Below are 23,398 nucleotides of genomic sequence, written 5' to 3'. Positions count from 1 at the left end.
TAGGGGGTCAGAGGTGGGGCTCAGGGGGAAGCTGGAGGGAGTTGTCAAGGCAGAGAGTTTCATTGGTAGAGTAGTGCTAAGTACTGGAGTGCTAAGTATTAGAGTGCTCGGAAAGGAGACTAGTCTGGGGAAAGGATGATGGGAGATCCTGGGGACAGCTGTGTTTACCCAGCAATTCTGCCTGGGCCTAGGTTTCTCTACCTGGCAAAAGGGTGGTAATAGCTTATATACAATATCAAAAAGAAGGGAAACCCGATTAGCTTAGGCTTGAATTTCTTCTAATATATCCACGGCAGTTATTGATATGGTTAGGAGTAGCAAAATGAGTGTGGATTAGTTACTTGCCGTTATTAAACACAGATGTGCCTCTGTTTCCAGGATCTCCACTCCCCACATCTCCTCTGCGTCTTTCTTTTGTGTCCTCACAGTGCAGAGAGGCAGGTATGGAATTTGTACCATGTATAGCCTGGAAATCTGACTATAAATAATTGCAGATGTGTTGCTCAGCTAGCTGTCTCCTTTTATTTCTCATGTAGCTAACAGATGGAGTATATGATTTAATTGATTCTGTAGTGCCAAGGCCCTGCATTATTTGTTTCCATGTATATGGTGAAGAAGGCTGCCATTGTTTGCAGTGTTGAATGTATTCTCTTTAGGAAACAAAGGCTGCAAGACAGAGACCAGCTTCATGTTTCAGTTGTTGGGGAAGGGATTGAAGCCCTTTGGAACCTGCCACTTAACACAGATGTGAGGCTGGGCAGACACGCAGGATAGTGGGAATCCACACCATTGGAGGAGAAACTGTCACGGGGGCAGTGCTCCTTTACCACAGCCTCCACACCATTTCACTGCTTATTGTGAAGGAATTTGATAAAAATATGGGATGCAGCCTGGAATTTGGCTGTGAAGACTATTCTGTACAATATCATTCTTTGTATTAATGGATTTCTGTATTGCAGCATTCAGGGCCTAGAACAGTGCCAGGCTTATATTAGCACTCAGTAAATGTTTGTTGAATGAAGGACAGAGAAACTGAATTTCAGTCAAATTATTGAAATTTACACACAAGCGGGTGTATCTGGAAAGAAGTTCACTTATAGGTGTAGTCTCAGAAAATGTATAATTTTCACTCCTCCGTATTTTAGTTAATAGATTCCGTATGTTTTATCAAAACTAGAACTTTTACATGAAGATGTTTATGGCTTTTAAGTACCTTTTTTGTTTATTAGGTATAAATTTACAGGATACCTAATGTAATTCCAATATGAACATAACAGAAATCATACCACTCATGATTTAGGTCATATTATAGTATGAACAATATTGTGGCATAAGAGGTCTATTTCCCCAGGGAAACTCTTGAATTTTTCCAGAAAACATTAGCACCAATATTGCCAAGAGGGAATCAGTTTTTATACTAGCAGGTCTAAAACATTTTAGACATAGTACCTCATTACATTCTTAATTTATTAATGACTCTAGAAAAATTTTCTTTAAATGGGTTATAGCTATCAATATATGCTGCATCAGAAATTAACACTGTGAAGTTTTATAGTACTAATGCATTTTAACATAACAGTAACAAACCTATCTATAACATGTTAACACACATAATATGTTTTACGGAAAATGATTTTCAAGACAAAAAATTTCCATGAGAAGAGTGGCGTTGTTTTAAATTTTTGGAAGTCCCTGTTTAATCTCTGGTTTAATAGAAGACATCTGGGTTCTCACATCTGCTTCTGCATTCACATGTTGAGATACATTGTTACAGTGGAAATTTAATGGCCTTTCGAGGATAGATAGATGTAATTTTTTTAAATCAAAATAAAAATTCATTTTTCAAATAAATTTGGATGTTCTTTGCTACTACACCAAATCTCAACAAGTGGATAGTTTCTTAAGGGTTAGGTGCAGTGCAAGTTCTGAAAGTGTATCAATGAACATTTTGTATTCTGTTATATTAAAATCCATTAGTCTCTCTTGAACTTTGAATGGATTGTTTTCCTCGTGCATAACCTTATGCTAGTCATTGGGAAAATATTTGTTCACTGAGTTATACAAATCTTCCAAATGTTCATTACACAATAGAAAAAACCAGAGTCATTAACATCCCCACTGATCTCATCACAGAAATTTTGGAGTAGTATCAGGAAGCTCTCAAGCTCATGGTGGCTGATAAATTTTCCAAATCCTAATTATCTCTTAAAAGCTTAAGTTTTATTCTTGCCAACAAATATTGTTAGTTGTTTTCTTAAAAGTGACAGATTCACTTTGTTTATTTGCAAGAAAATGTCTGCCAAATTCTCAATCTGAAAAACCATACTTTGTGAGTTGTTTGAAGTAAAAATGGTGTTCCATGAAAAAAGTAGCTAGTTCAGCTTGCAATTCAAACATTTTCACAGTGCTTTTCTTTGAGACAACCGTCATTTTAGTGTGCAACAGAAATACTGTATGTGTACTTTTTGTTACAGAGGATATTGAAAAGGTGTAATTTCAGGGTTAAGATTTTAATAAAGTGTTTTTCCTCCTTCATCAAGGAACCTCTCAGTGAAGAATTTTTGTGAGTTTTTTTTTTTAAGTGCCTGGTGGTGAATAGTATAATGACTACTAATACTGTAAGGTGTTAGTGCCTTGATTCCTACTAAGGTGTGAGCAGTTTTACCAACTATTGATTTGTAATATCAGTGTAAACATAAATTCAATGAAAAAAGCATATTTTATAACAATATTTTATATTACTGTAAAAATAATTTTGATCTTTAGGACCCCTTAAAAAGTCTTGGGACCCCAGGGGTCTACAGACCTCATTTCTGTACTAAATAAAATAATCAAACTTTGTCATGGGCATGACAAAGATAATGAATCTGGGTTTTAGTTTTGAGCACTTTGAATAGTGTTAGCCGTTGAAGTACATGTACTATGAAACAGAAAGAAGCATCTTTTAATGAGATACTATTAAAAGTCTGTCTTTGCAGTTATAAAGTCTATATAACCTGACTAGGTAGAGTACTTACAAAGGATGGACACGGGAGACCCTTCTCCCCGTGTGGTTATGGAGTGATGTACTTGATTTGTTTCTCTGTTGTGTTTTTTGTCTGTTTTTTAAACAGAAAATCTTACAGGATAGTTCTACTATTTTCTCTTACCCTGTGAGATTGACCTATGAGGTTTTCATGGTGGAATCCCTTCTCACTCCACCTTTTTCAATAAAACTTTGGAAGCCTGCCTCAATTCATATATATCAGCAATTTCTACTCCATTTTCTTTTGCCTTTTGTCTTCAAGATTTACTCATAGCTGGGTTGTGTGTGTGTTGTGGGGGGTGTGTGTGTGTATCAGTCTGCTGAGTTTTAAACTTGGTTTTACATCATCTTCTCTTGATTTGAACAAGCATGTATTGCCCATTGGGATGAATGTGATCTCTTTACATCTTTTTCCCATACTTGGACACCTGATCTATATTAATCATACATCTCTGCTACCAGAACAATCTTCTGCACATTTTTACTATTGCTCTCCCAAAGAATTTACCACGTATCGGTATAACCAGTCCGTGGACACTTGTTTTGATTCACTTAGGGCTTAGTAGTCTTAGTTTTTATCTACTTAGTCTTTTTTTCTTTTGAGGAACCAAAGAATATCTATTCCTTATTCAATAAATTGTTTCATAAATACTGTTATAGGTAGTATTTGTTTACATCTCTTTGAGTTTGTTACACCTGGTACCTTATTCTGTTTATTTTGCCTGCGATATCTCAGTTTTAAGCCAAGTATCCATTCATTCAGGTGACTGTCATCTTAAAGTTTTAGCTGCATTCCAGTCTTACAGGTCCTTGTAACATTTCTGTTCCAAAGCCAGAATAGTAAGTTTTTAAACTGAGAAAATCCTGTTACCATTCTTATATTGGTTCCCATTCCCACAAACTCAGAGCTTTTCTTGCTACTGGGAGGGGACTAGGGTCTTGATTTTTATTTTCTTACCTGACTTTTCATTTCCAGACTTTTCCTTCCCAAACTGACTGGGAATGACTAATTACTGCTTAATAGTTGAAAAAGACCAGAACTATGGCCTATCTTCTGTTTCCTTAGTGTTTTAGTTTCTTGTCCTTCTTTATTCCGCTGTCAGCATACCTTGACTATAATTTATTCAATCATTTAACACATGTTTATTGAATCCATCCTTGAATCATATAGTTTTATATTTTAAAGGGATCTTAGAAGACATCTGTGTGAACGACCACTTTTTTATATGTTTGGGAAGTTGAAATCCACACTTGTGGACTGTGAAGCAGCTCATCAGAGGCTTTTTGGGTATAAAAAGAAAGAGAGCTGTAGCGAGTGTCAGTTGAACTTTAAAGTTGACTCATCCCATAATGCATGCTAGTTTACTCTTCTCAGTCTAGAGAGCTTTGCTGAGACTCTTAAAATTGCTTAATTGGGATTCAAAGTTAGTGTTCCCTATCATCAAATCAACGACACATGTTCTGTAAAAACAGTTCATTGTTTTGTGAAAACCACAAGGTATTGTGGGCTAAACAAAAATGGGTGATGGGTTGGAATTTACACACAGGCCAGACTTTGTAAACCCCTGAAATAGATCACAGTTGAATCAAATGATTGACATTAGAAGTCTCAGTTGCTAATGAAAAATTGGTTTGATATACCTTTTGCCTATGCTTTTATATAAGTCAGTATTTATAAAGGATAGCTGGTCCTAATAAGCATTATGCATAATAAGTTCTTAAATATTTCTTAATGAGGTGGACTCATTTATTTTCCCTTTTCCTAATTCCTGGAGATGTCCATCTGAGGTCTGACAGTTTTAAAAATCCTCTCATGCACTTGTAAGCCTATTACAAAATGCTTTATTAAAAATCACTGTGTGATCTGGTACTCTCTTAGCCGGCAAGATTTACATGTAATACTCTGTGTACTTGTACTGACTCAAATCATTGAAGTTTAAAAGTGAAAGAGACTACTGTCTGCTTCACTTTCCTCATTTTCTAGATGAGGAAACAGGCCCAGAAGATTTGTCTAAAATCGTACAGGATACCTGAGATCTTATTTGTCTCTCATGTTATCTTTAATTTACACGAGAGCTCTGGATTCCAATGGAAAAGGAAAGGAAAAGCAATTTAGAAGTTTATCCCTTCTCAGTTATGCTTTAAATTCTTAAGATTCACCAACTTTGTTGACCATTAATCTGATAACAAAACAAACAAAGCAACAACAACCAAAAGAAAAAATTCTAACAGCACAAAAATTGCCTACAACTACAGCCATACTTCAGAGATACTGCAGGTTCGGTCAGACCACTATAATAAAACGAGTCACGTGAATTTTTTGGTTTCCCGGTGCATATAAAATTTACCTTTATACAATACCTTAGTCCATTAAGTGTGTGATAATAGCATTATGTCTTAACAGATACATACCTTAATTTAAAAAATACTTTATTGCTAATAAATACCATCATTTTGACAATGCAGGGTTGCCACAGACCTTCAGTTTGTAAAAAAAAAAAAAAAAAAAAACCAAAACACTTCAGGACAATAAAACGAGGTATGCCCGTGTTAAAAAAAATAAGAAATCAACATTTATGTAAAATATACATATTGCCAGGTACACTCTTAGTAAAATTATCTGAAAGATGCTCATGTGCCCAAATTGGAAGGTAAAAGTCAGTGCTAGTGCTTGCTAGTTTCCCTTCACAAACTATCTTGTCCACCTATTTTTTTTTTTAATTGTATTTGTTTCTCTTGGGTGGGGGTGGGTACTATAGACTTTTTCACTAGGACATTATATTCTCATTATTAAAGATACCCTTAAAAAACTTGCATAAAAAATGAGATACAGAACTAATTATTTTAAAAGGATATTTTCTCCTTTTTAATAGTATGAGTAAAAATTATCTCATAAGATTGGGTCTTTAAAAATAATAGTTTAAATTCAGCATTTATCCTAATGTCAAGAGTGGTAGAATTTTTGTTTGTTTTAAGGAAATGCACTACTGTGCTTCTCTTTGGACTTAATGTTATAGGCATCCATGAAAAGACATCCTTAAAATGTCTGACAAATAAACCATGGTTGTAGTCCAGGGCTAATGCTCTATGAAATGTATGTCTGCTGTTGTCATTAATGCTTTAAGAAATCAGTCAAATGATTTGGTTTTATTGTACTGGGTTTTATATTTTGTTTTAAATTTGGTTAGTATTAAAATACGCTGAAATACATATTTCAGTTAGCGCTTAATGTTTTTTTCTTCAGATTATGTGTTTCTAAATCCTGATTTGTTGCATTTTATGATTTACAAAAGTAAGTTTTGTAAACATGATTTCATTTAGTGTAATACAATTTTGTGAAATCTTAATTTAACATTGCAAAAGTTCAGAATGTACCTTATACACATTTTAAGCTATATTGCTAAAGACTTCAGAACTAAGTCTCAGAATACACCTTCCTTCGTTGTACCATATTTTATGTACACAAAAGTGTTATTACCTAACATTAGTAGGATTTTAATTACTGTTTTTAATGTAGTGGGGAATTAAGCATAATGCAGTTTTTTTGTGCTGTTCATGAGAGTGTTGCATGGGGAGTGGGTGGAGGAGACAAGCGGGTACTGTGGGGAAGAGGATTATGAAGTGTTAATGCATCCTGTTAATGTCATCTTTGACAATTACAGGACAGGATAGGTTCCTAAAGACAGAGGCAAATTTTCAGAAAGGCAGAGCCTAGCAATCGTGAACTTAACATTGGTAATTTTAAAGTTCTCCAGTGAATGATCAGAGTTTTACAGAATTTGTGATGATAGGTATGTATCAGTTTACTAGGGCTACCATAACACGGTACCCCAGACTGGGTGGCTTATAAAACAACAGAATTTTATTTCCTCGCAGTTCTGAAAGCTGGGCATCCAAGATCAAGGTGCCGGCAGGTTTGGTGTCTCCTGAAGCCTCTCCTTGACTTGCAGGCGGCCGCCTTCTCCTTGCCTCCTCACAGGGCCTTTCCTCGGTGCACATGCATTCCTCGTGTCTCTTCCTCCTCTTAAAAGGACAACAGTCACGTTGAGTTATATTCACATTATTAAAGGTTTACCCTAATGGCTTCATTTTAACATAATCACCTCTTAAAAGACCCCATCTCCAAATAAAGTCATATTCTAAGATACTGGAGGTTGGCCTTCAACGTATGAATTCTAGAGGGGTACAGTTCAGCCGTGAGATGGTAATAACCACCAGTAACTTAGCTAATGCATAAATTGATTTAGTTTCTTTCCTCACTCTATTTCATTTCCCTTCCATACACTTTGTTTTGTTGTTGTTGTTAGTTGTCCTAGTTTGGTATTTTTGCAGTGTGTCATGGTTTTAACAAGACAATTTGACAGTTTCCTATGATGACCCATGGAGATAGCACGGCAGTGGATGAAATGTTACTTTACTTCACAGGCAGATTGAGAATTTATATACAACAAATTTTGATACATGATTCTTTGTGAGTTTAGAAGCTGTTATTTAGCAGGGTATTATAAGCAGTTTGTTTGTGACTGTAGTGGTGGCTGACCATTTAGGACTGCCAGTCATATCAAGGTCCATGTAAGCTGTGTAGTGATAACCTGTGCCGTACATATATCCTTGGCAACATATGTCATGGCTTGGAATTAGCAACTTCCTAGGACCTCCTAGTGCTAAGAATTTTGATTCTTTTTATAGTTATTAATTCTTTTACATTATACATTCCATACTTTTTTTTTTTCTTCTCTGAGGAGAGTCAGTATAGTATTTGAGTAACATTTCTGAATGCCCAGATCTGTATATAGACGTGTAATTCTCATGTGTCGGTGCTATTGCGTTAAAATGAGGAATATAACACTGAAGAGGAAATTATATAATGTGTATGTGACCTAGCCCCATACATAGCACGTAGCAGCTACTCAGTAAATGCAAATAGTCTCCTGTTTCATTTTCCTTATCAAATTAATGAGAAGCAGTGTACACACAGATGGGAGCAAAGGCAACTTGGTGTGCTGCAGACATTTTGAATTAAAAGGAAAATTAGTTCTTCCAACACTGTGCCTATTACAGAAACCTGTAAGCCACCCACATTTTACATCCTTCACCTGTCTGCACCCCCAGCCTCAGGGTGTATGCTTTCATAATTTTCTGTATTTTTTCTTATCTAAGTTGGAGTTAATTGTTCTCTATCTTCCCAGCAAGATCTGGTCCTGGCATTGGGTAGCCATGTCTCTAGCACCTGTCATAGTGCCTTACACATTGGAAGTGCTCATCCAGTTTTAAACGAGTGAATAAAATAAATCTGTCAGAAAAGTAGTGCTTTAGTGCGTTTTCCCCCCATAGGCTTTGTTAATTCATCACCATTGTAGTGTTTACTTTTCACTTGTCATTGCCCCATCCTCACAAATGTGTCTAGTCAGCATTTGTTTGGGTTGGTTTGTCACCCCAAAGTAATACAAGTAACTGGAAGTTTGACCTTCCTGTGTGAAGGGAACAGAACCAGAGGTACCGCTTTCCATGAGCAGTGAATTGTAATATTATACTCTGGAGCATTTCTGCTGGGATGTCCTGTTTTACCTCTAGTTTAACACATATAAAGTGTGACTCCCCAGAGGCCTGTGCTCTCTAGGCAGTCCATTTCTATAGTAAGTCTTTTCACTTTCTAGTCTGGGAGCAACTGGGAATTTTTGGATTCCCACCCCCCCTCTCCACTCCTTATCTCTCCAAATATAGTCTGTCACTGACTTTAGTCACTTTCTTGTTTTAAAACATTTCTTGGGTTGTCTGCTCTCTTTAGGTTGCAACTGACAAATCTTCACTGGATTATACAGTAAAATTCATTTTTGACTTCTTCAAAATACTGTGGTAAATTAACTTCAGATAGTATTTGATCCAGTTGCACAATAGATATTCAATGTCATCAAGGACACAGTTTCTCTTGTCTCTGCTCTGCCCTCCTTCTCTTTCTCTCTGATAGCTCTGTTCTAACCTCAGTGATGCACATTCATCCCAGGCTTCACAGAGTGCCCTTGTTGCCTGCCCACTCCTGTGAAAGGAGGAGGTTGACTTTCATAGAAACCAGCACACGTCTTCTAATGTTTCACTTACTGGGAGTGATTGAGTTGGGACACGTGGGGTATGGTGTGAGTCTGTGGAGGAGGAATGTCAGCCCTAAACCAAAGATATGATTTGCTGGTTGGCTTAAGCAAATAAATGCCTTCCTTTGGACCAGGAGGTCCATCCCATTTAAACCACAGGGCTGAGAATGGAATAGGTCTCCAAATGGAAGGCAGTAGTAGTAAAGTAGTACTGTCTTTCGCAGATAGTGTCAGTGAATGCTACAAGAGGCAAGCCACAGTTTTCTTCATCTTGCGAATTATGGTCACCCCATGTCTCAGCTGCTGAGTTCCAGAGAAGCCTGAGTCATTCTTTCTGCTAGATGGACTCCCAACATATCAATCACCTTGGGCCCCTGTGGGTCATTAATGTTTATTTGGAAGGGTATCCCAACATGTCCAGGGTTACATTGTTTGATAATTATTTGTCAATATTAAAACAACTGTTATTTTAACATCAGAGTTCTTTTAGCAGCTTTTAATATTGTTGCTCTTTTTTTCAACTATTAGACAGCTATGGCCAGTAGTTGTAGATACTGTATTTAAAGATACAGTTTCTCTTTTGTCACCAATCTTGATAATATTGAGTATTATTTTTAACTGTTTGCTAATGTTATGGCCAACATGTTTTTGTTGTTGCTGTTGTTGTTTATTATTGGTTAAGTTGAACATTTTCCTAATGTTTCAGCTTGAGGGGTCCTGAATTGGTTGTCTTTTGAGTGGATCTAATTTGTTGGTATTCATTAAGAATCACAATAGCTATTTAGCTATTCCCTTTGTCCAGTAATTTACTTGTAGGGACTTTTCCTGATCTAGAGGACTATTCATAAATGTACACCTACCAAAAAGAAATGGAAGAAAAAACAACTTTAAGCATAAATAGTCTTATAGGAGTCTTAGAATAGTGAAAATTTAGAATCATCTAAATGTTGAACAAAGCAAAAGTGAAACTAATGTGTCTGTTATGGGATACTATGCCACCACTGTACATTTTGGACTAAATTATTTTTGTAAGATAAAGAAATTTTGATCGTGCATTTGATTTTGGATAATGCAAAGGTTTTCAGACCTCTAAATAGTGTGTTGTAAGCAGGAGATTTAAGAATATCTTTATTGTTTTTTTTTTCTCTCTGTCCATAAGTTTTACTGTTTTTTCAATCTTGTAAATTTAAAATAATGTGATTTAGGATAATAGTTGGGCTCTGGTATGCTCCAGAAATGGTATCAGAAAAGAATATAGTATCTGTCCTATTTGAGGCCAAAGGCAGAAATGTGCTAGATGTGTAGAAGAACAAACGAGGAGATGGTTAATACTTGGAGCAGTTATTATCCAGTTTGTGAATGCTGAACTCAGTTTTGTGGTGCTGAAAATGCCGTACATATTCAGTTGAAGGAATCGTAGCTGAATTGCATCAGCAGTCCTGTTTTTGTAATATTTGCTAGATTGTTGTCTATAAAGTCTTGAAGTAAAATATTTCATACTAAACATTTAAAATATTAAGTGTGCTTTTAAATATAAACACTTGGCTAAATATTGGTTAAGATTGTAATTTTTGGTTTTACTTCTGGCTACTTTAATATAGCAGTGGGTCTTGAATTAAGTAATTGATTGCCTGTAACTGATGGAAGTTTTGAATAAAAGCTTTTATGATTTTACAAGCTGTTTCTGAGACTTAGGAAAGTACAAAGGTATTTAATTTTTTTTTTTTTTAGAACTCAGTCATTTACTATTTAAGGATGAATAGGTATGATCCAGCAGAATATACAAATAAAATGCTTTGTGATTTTAGGACGTTTTGGTTTATTTTGGATATCTTGTTTAAGAGTCCATCAGCTCCTTGAGGGCAGGACTTATTTTACACATAGTAACCTCTACCAGGCGTGACATTGAGGGCTGGACCTCTTTGGTATAGGGTAAAGATTGGATGAGTGTCTCACTGTTGTTTTGTGACCTTGTTTAAGGGTAGTTGTTCTGAAAGATACCACGATGGAGGAAGTACAGTGGTAAGGTTTTTATGTGTACCCTAAAAATCGGTGATAGCTGGTATGAGTATCTGGTCTTCACCTGGGGCAGATGAAGACTACATCATATTATAGATGTATAAACAAATCAAAATGGACCAGTTCTGCAAAGCTATGGTGAGTCCATTAATGAAAGTGGTGGCATTTTCTTTAATTTTGCTCTCTGGTATACAGGTTTTTTAAGGTGTTTTGAAAGTGAATACTGAAGTTTTCAAGCAGGGAATGTCTTAATGTTTGTTTGTTTGTTCAGTGGAGTATAACTGCTTTACAGGGTTGTGTTAGTTTCTGAAATGTTGTCTAATTTCCTGTTCTTTTCAGGTGACCTTTTGATGTTAGAATTTAAACAGACCAGTTTCATAGGAAAGCATATTCTAGAATGAGTGTCTTTGAAAGTGGATAAACTCAGGTCTTTACAGAGTCTATGTAATTTTATTGCTACTGTGACTGAAACTTTTAATGCAGGATTGCATTGACTTTGCTGGGTTTTTTTTTTTCTCTTTTCAAGGACACATTTGTTTGTATGTTTCTCTTCACTGAAAAACTGTCAATTCTGCAAGGCTTGGGACACTTTATTTCGTCTATCTATTCCTAGCTCTTAGCACAGTGCTTTTGTCCATCCTAGGGATATACTTGGTATAAGGGAAAACAATAATGTTCTTTCTCTCCAGGAATATAAGAGCTAGCTGAAGTAGGACTAGAGCTAGAATAACCCTTTTGAAATTTGAACAATTTACCCTTTTCCCTTTAAAAAAAAATTTGGTTCTGTAACTTTTGGTTACAGAAACTAATCTGGTACCATGATCAATGTAATAAACCCATTCATAGCAATTTGAACAGATAAGAACTTTCCTGTTCTTCTTGTTTAGTGTTTCTTGTTGACTTTAAAAAATATACCACCAATAATATGTATTTATTATGGGAATTTTTATAGATAATAATCTATATCATTTTGACTTGTGTTTTTCTTTGCCCTGGAATATATTAGGTGATGCAGAAGCACCCATGATCACTGCTTTAAGTTGGGACATTTTGGTGACCTTTGCTTACTGGAACCAGGCCTTGTTGAAAATTTTTACATAGGTACTTCAGTGCCATTATTTGTTATTTGAATATTGGACTGAATGATATATTAGAGAAAAAGAATACTTACTCTGTTTTCTTTACCAGTCTTTTACTAGAATTCCACTTAACCAATCTCATTTTGGGAAATCCTCTTCATCAAGCAGTGACTCATTGTTCCCCTGACAAACAGATACCTATGATTGGTCAAGTTGTGATTTAATTTCTTACAATGATAAAATGGGTGGTGTGGTTTTATTTTTTAAATCATTCAGTCAACAGGCTTTCAAAATTGACTATTGAGTACCTACTACGTGTGCCGAGCACATTATTACACATTACTGTGGGTCAGGATAGAATTGAGCAAGATGTCCTCCAGAGCACAGATCATCTGCTGTGCCACAGGGACATCTAGACAAGGAGTCTTGAGCCACAATTATAGGAGTATTTACCTTTATCATTGTTAAGTGTCATGCATATGTGTATCACATTCAGGTGATTAATTATAGTATTTGAGTTAAATCGGGGCGGGGGTGAGGTGCATTTTTCTTCACATGAAGGTGGTCATTACTTTTCCTCCATGGTTTCTCATCTCAGTAAATGAAGTACTACTCATCCAGATGTCCTAAAAGATTCTTCCCTTTTCCTGAACTCTGTGTCCAGCCAATCACCCTTGAGTCTGCTTCCTAAATATCTTTGGAATCCTAGTATTTCTCTTCAGCTCTAATGCCACAGTCCAGGTTTTTAGGTTACTCCAGCACCCTCCTAACTTGGCTACCTTTCCTTCTAGTCTGTTCTTCGTATTAGAATTCTGGATGATCTTTTTAAAATGTAAATGTGGTCATTCCTCCTCGCTGCTTAAAACCTTTTAGGGCATTAATTTTCTCTTAAGTGATGGTTTCAAGGCCCCTCTCAAGCCTTGCTTCATGTTTTCTTTCTTTTCTTCCCCCAGCCCTTCCACCGACTGTTGCTGCTCACTGGATTGCTTCTGTTCCTTGCCTTCCTCCCCAAATATTCATGTTCTCATTCTCCTCCCATCTATCTTTCAGGTCTGCTGTTGGGCTCTGAACAGGAAAAGTTTGCTGACCTTTTCTTTAAATCCCTTCTGTGACATGAGAACGGATAAATATAATTAGGACATATTTAAGTTATGTTTCAGTTTCCTTCTTTCCCTCCTTCTGAGAATATCATTTGAGTTTTCAGAACTGTACTCTAGTACTGGAGATGTATTTCCAGACTACTAAGATTGGTTAGGGCTTCCTCTGTGTATTTCCAAGGGGGAATTGTTATTACCTCCTTGTTTGTCTTTCTTTTTTTCTGAGATAAGCTCGATGAGTGTTTAGTCACCAGGTTTTCCATAATTTACAGCAGTAGCAGTTCCTGTCACATAGTAGCCTGCTCAAGTGCTTATTAATTTGTGATTTTTAAATATACTCTTAACCCTGCATCGTAAGAGATTCATGATGCGGCAGAACAATCAGCATAGGCCAATGATTAGTTACCCTTTTATACTGAATAGATGTCAATATATCCTTTTTTTAAACAAGGGACCAAGAAGCTATAGTCTGTGGGCCAAATCTGGCCCACTAACCTTTTATAAGGACCACAAACTAAAAAAGGTTTTTAAATAAGTGCTGAAAAAGAAATCAAAATATTTTATGACACAACAGTGTCACATAAAATTCAAATTTTAGTGTTGCTAAATGAAGTTTTATTGGAACATGGTTTCTGGTTTTGCACTACAACTGCAGATTGAGTAGTTGTAACAGTGACTATATGACTGCCAAAGCCTAACGTATTTACTGTTGGGCTGTGTACAGGAAAAGTTTGCTGACCTTTTCTTTAAATCCCTTCTGTGACATGAGAACGGATAAATATAATTAGGACATATTTAAGTTATGTCTCAGTTTCCTTCTTTCCCTCCTTCTGAGAATATCATTTGAGTTTTCAGAACTGTACTCTAACCTCTCTGCCGTATGCATTCCTAGAGCTTTTTGGAACTTGAACATTGCAGATTAGATGTTGAGAAGTTAGAGACTTCACATTCTACTGAATTATGTAGACAAAACCAGCATGGATGGCTCATCCCTCTTCCAGTAGTCTAAAATCAGTCTTTTCCTAAGTAATATTCTGATTCTTAAAATATTCTGTTTTTTTTACAGTTAAGGAGAAAAAAGGAATGACTTTTTATGCTATTTGATATAATCATTAAAATATGATGCCAAAGGCCCTTTTGTAAATTTTGAATCATTTTTGCCAATATGTTGCAGAAAAAGAGACCCAGCCGTGTTTTGGTTGTATAATCTATTACTAATTATTGGAAGTAACTATATTTGTTAGGGTTTATTAATAGGCAATATCTAACCTTCATTTTACATTATTTAATAAAATCATATGGTTTTTACAACATTGTTTACATTTTGTTTAAAATATTTTATTGAGAAAATACTTAATTAACTTTGTTTTATTTTTAGGGTTATATCCTGTGTTGTGACCTCATGGTTTAAGTGGGAATAAAGATGAGTATAAGCAGTGATGAGGTCAACTTCTTGGTATATAGATACTTGCAAGAGTCAGGTGAGTACTTTCATAAAGTAAATAGGCCTCAAATTATTTTAATATTCTCAAAATAACTTTTTATGCATTTGAAATTTGTACCAGTCCAAACTGTTGAACTTTGTATGTTTCCTTAATGTCTGGACTGCCATTTTAAAGCTATGTGTTACTGCATGGTTTAACTCTCTGACTCTTTCAAATATGTTGGAATCATCTCAGGCAAATATTTGTAACAAGTGGTTTGGCTTTCACTGTTCAAAGACCATTTTTGTAATTTGTAATGAAATGAGATTATTGCACACGGTTGGTAGGAACATACAAATTCTCAGATACCATCAATTTGATAATGTATATTCAGAATCCTCAGCTTAATGTTACTGGTCCTGATTGCAGTTAGCATTTCAAAAGGTAAATTAGCCATATTTTTTCGTAATGCTTTCATAAGTGTCATCCCAATTGATTAAATGTGTCTTTGACCTGAATTTTACTAATGTATTTCATTGGGGGGTGATTAGTAAATATAAATCATTGAAAGTCATTTGTAATCAGTATTAAGTCAGTGATCTCCCAGTTTTCTAGATAGATTAAGAGGTGTTGTCATAAAACAGAAGGAAAACTATGAGGGAAGATGTGGGATGGATTAGGGGGAAAAATGTAAAAGTAGAAGAGGGAGAAACTTGGGTTGGATGGGACATAGGATGGTGGAAAAGATGGACTGCAGTGGTAAGTTAGGTTGTTAACATGAGATTGAATCATTTGGTGGTTGAAAAAATGCTGGAGAGGTTGAATTTTAGAAATTATAGTTTAAAGTTATTGAGATGTTTAGTAAGGTACGGTTTGGTATAAAAAGATAGTTTTGGTAGTCACTTTTGAGAGGGGATGGAAGGAATAGGGTAGCATGTTGAGCCTTCAATTTTGGTTTGAAACTCTAGTTATTTTTCTTATAGGGCTTAGTTAGTTGTTCTTTCTTAGGCAGAGAATGTAAACAAGGCCTTAGATCTTAGATTCTGCTTGTTGAGATATTCCCAGCTGCACTCCAGTTCTGAGCTTTTCTCTTGGGCATGGGATTTTCTATTCCCAAGCACCATCACTTCTCCTCTCTGGCTTGGAACAGCTGAGAAAATTATGTCAAACAATGGTAGGGAGGGAAAAAGGGAGAAGAAAGTAAAGTAACCAAGAATGCAGAATAACTTGTTATGAAGCTTTGAAATTAATAGATCTTGTTTTGCTTTGTTTTGTTTTCAATTGGTATACTGGTATTGAAGGCATGTCCAAGGAGGACATCCATAGAATATTTTGCATAAGATATAATGATTAGGGCTTCCCTGGTGGCGCAGTGGTTGAGAATCTGCCTGCTAATGCAGGGGACACGGGTTCGAGCCCTGGTCTGGGAAGATCCCACATGCCGCGGAGCAACTGTGCCCGTGAGCCACAACTACTGAGCCTGCGCGTCTGGAGCCTGTGCTCCGCAACAAGAGAGGCCGCGATAGTGAGAGGCCCGCGCACCGCGATGAAGAGTGGCCCCCGCTTGCCACAACTAGAGACAGCCCTCGCACAGAAACGAAGACCCAACACAGCCAGAAAAATAAATAAATAAACAAATGTGGGGTTTAAAAAAGAAAAGAATTTAAAATTAATCAATACAATCATAAATAGCATGTAGGTCAAATAATAAAGCATAATTAAAATTAGAAAAATATTTTAAAAAAAAATTCCAAAAAAAAAAAAAGATATAATGATTAATAAAGTGGAAAAGGTAGTGATTTAATGACTGTTACATATGTAACATGTATGCTCATGTTTGGATATTGTTATATAGTACTTTGGACCATTTGGAAAGAATTTGTTGAGTCAAAATGAACTCTGGTTTTTCTGCCTTTGAATCTGACCACCAGTTAAGCTAGAGCTTTGAGACCTTAGACACTAAAGCAAAAAACAGTGTGAAACATTAGTACATGGGAAGTATATTGTAATGGCTTGTAGATATGTTGCAAAGGCAGCTATTTAGGTTCAACCATATGAAACTACTGTTTCTGGAGATGAGAAGCAGTTGTAATGCTCAGCAGCATCCTGTGGTTCAGCCTACGCTGAGGTGAAGTAGGGGAAGGTGAAGTTAGAGAGATGAATGAACGCTCAAATCTTATTTCCAAACAGAAACCCACAGGTTGATGTTTTATGTCGCTATAAGAAAATACAGCAAGTGAAAGGGACAGTGAAATAATACTCTGGATTAATTTCTGAAAGAGTGTCCAGTGATTAAATATTATGAAAAGTCTTAAAGTTGCTTATGTTCTCAGAGGAAATGCTTTTAAATTTCATGTTTTAAGGTATTTTATATTGCAGTAAACATAAAGCAAGAATAATATTTTTTCACAAAAAACTTTGTATGGTAGACTGATATTTATCGTATTAAGTCTGTGTAAATGTTAACTGTGTTCCTAGTTGTGCTTTGTGTATTCTTTAGAAAACTTTATACTTTACAGTCGTACTGGTGATGAAGTATGATGTGAAGCCACATCTCTAAAAATGTGAACACCAGTCCCTTTATAAAATTGGTAACTTCCTGTTTACATTATGTTTTATAGGGGAAAAATCAGGCTACACTGATGACATTTTTTTTTAAATACAGAAGTGACTTTATTATGGGTTTACATTGTAAAATAAAATTGTCTTCCAGAAAATTAAAATATAAAACAACTTGATAATAGTACATGGTTGCTAATTATTTACAAACTCACTTTAAAAACTCAAAATCGAAGATTGTGCCATTTTTCCCTAAATCTAATTCTAGATCTTGAAATCTTTGATTATGTTGAAACTGTTTTCTCCTGCATGAACTATTAATACAGAGTTTTCTCATTCAAATGTAATTTGTTCAGGAAAGGTCACAACATAAATTTGCTTTATAAGCTTGAATGTATAGTACACACATTGGAAAAGCACATGTTTGTTATTCTCAACACTCAGAACTCTGTGTTAGGCAGTGGTTTCCATCAGATTTGCTCTGGCAGTTGTTTCTTAAAAGTCTTTAATTTTTTTGTTTTCTCCACACAGAGGGAGAAATGACACCCCCCTACCCCCTCATATCTCTGCTTCAGAAAGACTGAAACTGCAACAACCAAAATGATAAACTACTGAGGAAAAAAGCCCACTCAAATTGATAGGTCCCAAATTCCTTAACTCAGCTATTGCAGACTAATTTTAGGTGTGAATAGCTCATAAGTGTATTCTTTCATGCCAAATAATGTCCGATTTATGATTTTTAAAAACATAATTGCTGTAAACGTGGGCAGTACGCAGCCTTCGTATAGGTTCTGATAGGAATAATTGAGTAAATTTCCCATTTTGCCTTATTAAATTACACATTATCTTATATTGCGTAATGTGGTGAATCTGGTGCTCATTTGAAAAGGAAGGAGGTACTTTTCAGACGAGCTTGTGTTTTGAAGACTGCTGGGGAACAGAATGAGAAGTCAGCATAGTGGTACTTCCAGTTTCCTTTTCTGGCCCCGCCACAGAAAGGATGGATGCAGTAAGAAGGTCCGAGATAGAGGGTGTGTTCCAGGGAGAGGGAAGGGGACCTGGTAACACTGATGACATTTTGACTTTGCTCTGCTGGTGGGTTGACATGTTCCAGGTGGTTCTTAGGCACTAATAAGTTTGAAAGCCACTGGTCTGTGTTAGTTGTAGGACAGTTAGAACTTGACAAGAAAGTGTTGCATGTCCACAGTATCTTGAAAGAAAAATTATATTTAGTAAGTATTTGAGCTAAAGTAGAAAGCCTGAAATGTACATACTGAGGTTTGGAGTGTGAGAATATCTCCTAAAGAGGGAGCTGCCCCTAAAGTGGTGTATTTTTATTTGTAGGCAAGGATTAGCAAGAATGATGAGGCATGTTTATGACATAAAGGATACCGTGAGACATTCATTTGAAATTAATTCCAGAGATAAGAGATAGGAAAGAGTTTAAGAAACATCCGTCAACTCAGGACAGGTTTCAGATAGAGCTCGGAATCTAACCCATCTTAACACTTGCCACTTGTGATTCTGATCTCTAATTATACATTAAAATGGCCACTTTTGTAGTGGATTGTAGTTTTTGGAATCACCTAGTCCAGTAATTCCTTCTCTGGGTTGTTTTGGGGATTCAGTATTTATTTATCACCGTAACTTACAAGAATTTCATACTCTTACGGAGAATTAGTTGTTAAATAGCTAAGAAAAAATGTCAGTTACTTTCAGGCCATAGTTATTTCACTTGAAAGATTTAAAACAATGCAGAAGAAAGAATCTTAATATTGCTACCTTCCCTCTAAAAGAGTACTGAATCGGATTAGGAGATAAGAAGAAAAGAAGTATTTACAGCAAAGAAAATATCTGTGCCAAGACATTCAAAGGGCTGGTTTGTAAAGACCTGCCACAAAGGAAAGTAAAATTTCCTTCCTGCTTGTCTCATTATCTGAAAAGTTCTCAGAAAGTCTAAAAACACCTTATGAAAGTCTTGTTCTTTTTTGATAAATGTGTGATTTAGAAATAATGTTTTCAGTAAGAGCTTCTCATATTCTCTGCAGTGTTTAATGTTGACTGGACTGTGGTATCCATCTCCAGAGGAAATAAAATCACTTAAATTGTTTTGATCTTAAATACTTTATACTGTGTGCTAAATCTTCTATTACGAATATTATCAGCACTAGAAAATATTACCTGTTAAAAGTACCCCCCCGCCCCCAGATACATAACTTCTCAGAGCTCCCCATTTTCTCATTCATAAAATTTGTTACTTGTTGGAAAGGGACTATAGTGTGATAGCCTCAAATGTTTTATAAACTTCTGTTTGAAATAAACCATCCTTCTCTATTCATTAAAATTAATTAAGAGGAAAGTTTATTTATTGTGGGATGGTTTTACTGTGTTGGAACTTTTGTCTTTCTTATTTTTATCTCTAGAAAGTTCACCCTAAACATATTACTTCGGTCATCATCGTTTTGCACTATTATGAACTAGACTTTTCATATTTAACACATTTCCTGGGGAATAAAATTTGTTATTCTTTTTTTCTTTTGAGATGACTTGGAAATTGAGTGTATTAGACATGTAGTACTGTAAGTAATGATGGATTTGATTCAGTATGCTCCCTTTAATTAGCATTCACCCAAGGCCATTAATAATTTGATTGCCCTAACAACTCCTATCTAGCAACCATATGCAGAATAAGTACTAAGTGGTACATACTATAGTTAGTTGTATATAACAGAACCTGATGCAGTGTTAATTTTAGAAGAGCTAAGCTGGTTTGCATCTGTTAAATTTTCCTTCCCCCCATCTGCTCCCCCTTTGTATCACTTGACTCTCCTGTAGTTATTCACAGGTTTTTTTTTTTCCTATAGAAATTGTTCCTGGCAATTATTTGTGAACTTTGTGGCACCCGTCTTTCTTGTTGCTTTGTTTAAGATGAAATTTTATTTTGCTTAAATTATGTATTTGGTTTAGGGGAGAATTCTGGATTCTAGATTTAACTGTCATCTGTTACATGTTTAGGAACTCAGTAACATATTTATGGTGAACTTGAATGTTGAATGCTATGAAACGGTTGCATCTTATGATTGAAAACTAACTGGAAAATGCAAAAACAACATGTGCTTGTTACTGAGTAATTTTCTAGATTGTGATTCTGAGTACTGTTATTTTTAAAAATCCTCATGTTTTTAGAACTAAGATTCATCTTGCCATGTAGTCTCCATTTATAAGAAGGTGATGATGTATGTAGGCTTAAAGCATTTGCTTCATGAAAGATCGTCTTGTCTCTACTGCACCCCACTTCTCTCCACTGTTTCCTAATCGTTTCAAAGGGCTATTGTGTCTCCTAGGAAATAGGCCATGTACCACACCACTTCTTCTGACATGATGCTTACTTAAAATGTTATATTTGCTTTTAAGATCACACATCAAACACACACTTAATTTGGAAATCTAAACATGATCATAGTGGGCACAAACTAATCTGAATGTTTATATATAACATTAAGGTTCTGACTTACAACACCAAAGAGCCCATTCATTTGTCTTTTTCATTTAGTGACTTTGTATTAACCCGGACAACGGGCAGTAAAATATCAGCAATAAAATGACAGTGTGGTTTCTCTTGACTCAGAACTGGGCTAGATAAACATTCCTTCCTACATATGCCCTGCTGGTGCCATTTATAAACAGATTTTTACAGCAGCGGGATGGAGTTAGGTTAAACTGGCTATCAGTAATGTGCCTCTAGCCGTGAAGCATGGGAGTGAGGGGAGCTCAGCATCTGGTATATCCACCGTGAGTCTTTCTTTCAGTTTTTATGAGTAGATGGTCAGTTACAAGAGTGTAAGTAGGTATATAGTTTTGCTTTATAATAAAATAAAATATGCAGTAACATTGATTTGACACACGGAGTTGTTTTACACATGACTCCTTAGCAACAAACAGCAAGCAGTTGTCATAAATGCTGGTAATTACTCTACTTTTATACTTCCAAATCAGTTTTTCTCCTCTTTTTTGTAAGCTGACTATTTTTTTGCTGATAAAGGAAATTCCTATTACACATTCCTACTGACATACTTGTTAAAAGACAAAGGTCCTTTAATAGTTGCCAAACAGAGAACTTGTTCAATCTTGATAGTAATCTTTTTGTTTTTTTTAGGAATAGCCAGCGTAGCAAGGGTATAAGGAAACATATAAATTGCTGATGGCATTATAAATTTGTACAATTTTTTGGAAAAGCAATTTGGCAATCATGAACTTCCTTTAAAATGTTGATGTCCCCTTCTACTTTTGAGGGACTCCATCCTAAGGAGAAAAAAAAAAAAAAAAAAAATATATATATATATATATATATATATATATATATAGCAAAAGCCTATACACATAGATATTTGAGGTAAGAGTCTTTTTAAATAGTGAATATTGGGAAACTCCAAATGACCAGCCATAGGATGAATAATTTACTAGCTAAGTACATTTATTGGCTGAATATTATGATAATAAAATTATTTCAGAAAATATAATTCATATCAAATATTCATAGTTATATATATACTTTAAGGGCACAAAACTGTACAGCCAGTGTATTGTGCTGGAAAGAAGGAAATAAAACTTTTTTTTTTTTTTTTTTGCGGTACGCGGGCCTCTCACTATTGCGGCCTCTCCCATTGTGGAGCACAGGCTCCGGACGCGCAGGCTTAGCCGCCATGGGTCACGGGCCCAGCCGCTCCGCGGCATGTGGGATCTTCCCGGACCGGGGCACGAACCCGCATCCCCTGAATCGGCAGGCGGACTCCCAACCACTGCGCCACCAGGGAAGCCTGGAAATAAAAACTTTTAACAGTTGTATTTGAGTTTTGGTATTGTAATTTTTTCTTCTTCTTCTTCCCTTTTTTTTAAGTGCTAGGTCTAACTCTTCAACATACAAGGTCCCCTATAGCATTTTTTCCTCTACTTCTTTTTACCTTTTCTAAAACCTTTAAGCATTTAAGTAGGGAATTTTTTATAGTAAACAAAGCTCTGGGTCTGTAGGACAGAATTGGAAACAGATTTGGGGGCAAGGGAGTGTTATGGTGATGGAAGCAGGGATATAACTTTCTGGGCTTTTCTGACCAGAAGCTTAAAAAGGACCTTGGATAAATCAGATTTTGCTTCCAGACCAGGGCACTGTGCTGTGATAGTAGTTAAGCTTTGCATTTCCCCGCCCCCCCCCCCGACACCCCCTTGTTCAGACACCCTACACCATAACCGTGTTCAAGGCCCCGTTTCATGGTCCTGTATTCTCAATTTGCGAAGGAGACAGGCTCTAGAGGACTTGACTTCCCTTTGAGAATATAATCCCTGTCATGCCAAGGGAGAGCACTCCTGAAACAAGCAATATGTAGAAAATGGTTGTCTTGTGACCTCATTTCTTACATGGGAACAGTGCATGGTCTCAAGGGTAACTCCACATAGACCCCCTACCACTGCTGGTCTTTATCACTGAATGTAACTGAATTACTGTATACTGAACTCTGTGGTTTTCAGCCTTACTCCTCTCTGGAATTCCTTTTCTACCTTCCAAATCTTAATCACGCTAGTGAATGTGTAGAATATTTGATTACAATATCTTTATACAGAGTATTATTTATATCATTTGCTTCTACCCCTGGAAACAAGGGATGCTGTATTAGGCAAGCAGGCTAGACTTCAGCATTTCACAGATTTAAGTTGATCCTTTTTGCCTTTTACCATGTAGATCAAAAGTTGTCCCTGAAAAAGTATTACCTGCATATATATTTACAGATAAGTGCAAATAAATATATTTTGGCATAACCCTGGTTCAGGTTTTAGTTTCTCAAGGGAGATTTAAGTTGTATGTTTTTCCTAGATGCATAGATTTCCTGATGTGCTAAGATAAATTACAGTAGAATTGCATTCTGACTTAACAAATGTTTTTTGAGCACTGGTATAATTAGGTGACATCTAGTTTCCCAGAACTGAAAGATTACTAGACATAAACCCCATCCTCAGGCAGCCAGTCTGTTAGTCATATACATACACACAACCCGTATAGATGCTATACATATACAAGTTATAGGATTAGCATAGAAGAGAATGATCAGCCCTG

The 23,398-nt window shown here is 36.0% G+C and overlaps 1 protein-coding gene across 1 annotated transcript in view; it reads left to right on the top strand.

Annotated features, from left to right (window-relative positions):
* TBL1XR1 (TBL1X/Y related 1) overlaps positions 1-23,398 on the top strand; it is a 188,049-nt gene that overhangs the window by 130,265 nt on the left and 34,386 nt on the right. The window contains exon 3 of the mRNA XM_004270526.3: positions 14,688-14,790. Within this exon, the coding sequence (XP_004270574.1) occupies positions 14,733-14,790 (58 nt within the window). The 5' untranslated portion in view covers positions 14,688-14,732. The remainder of the gene's footprint in view (positions 1-14,687; positions 14,791-23,398) is intronic.

Source organism: Orcinus orca, chromosome 5 (assembly GCF_937001465.1).
Source record: "Orcinus orca chromosome 5, mOrcOrc1.1, whole genome shotgun sequence".
NCBI classification, from domain to species: Eukaryota; Metazoa; Chordata; class Mammalia; order Artiodactyla; family Delphinidae; genus Orcinus; species Orcinus orca.
Note: the sequence above shows the minus strand (reverse complement) of the source record. Positions and strands in the feature narration are given on the sequence as shown.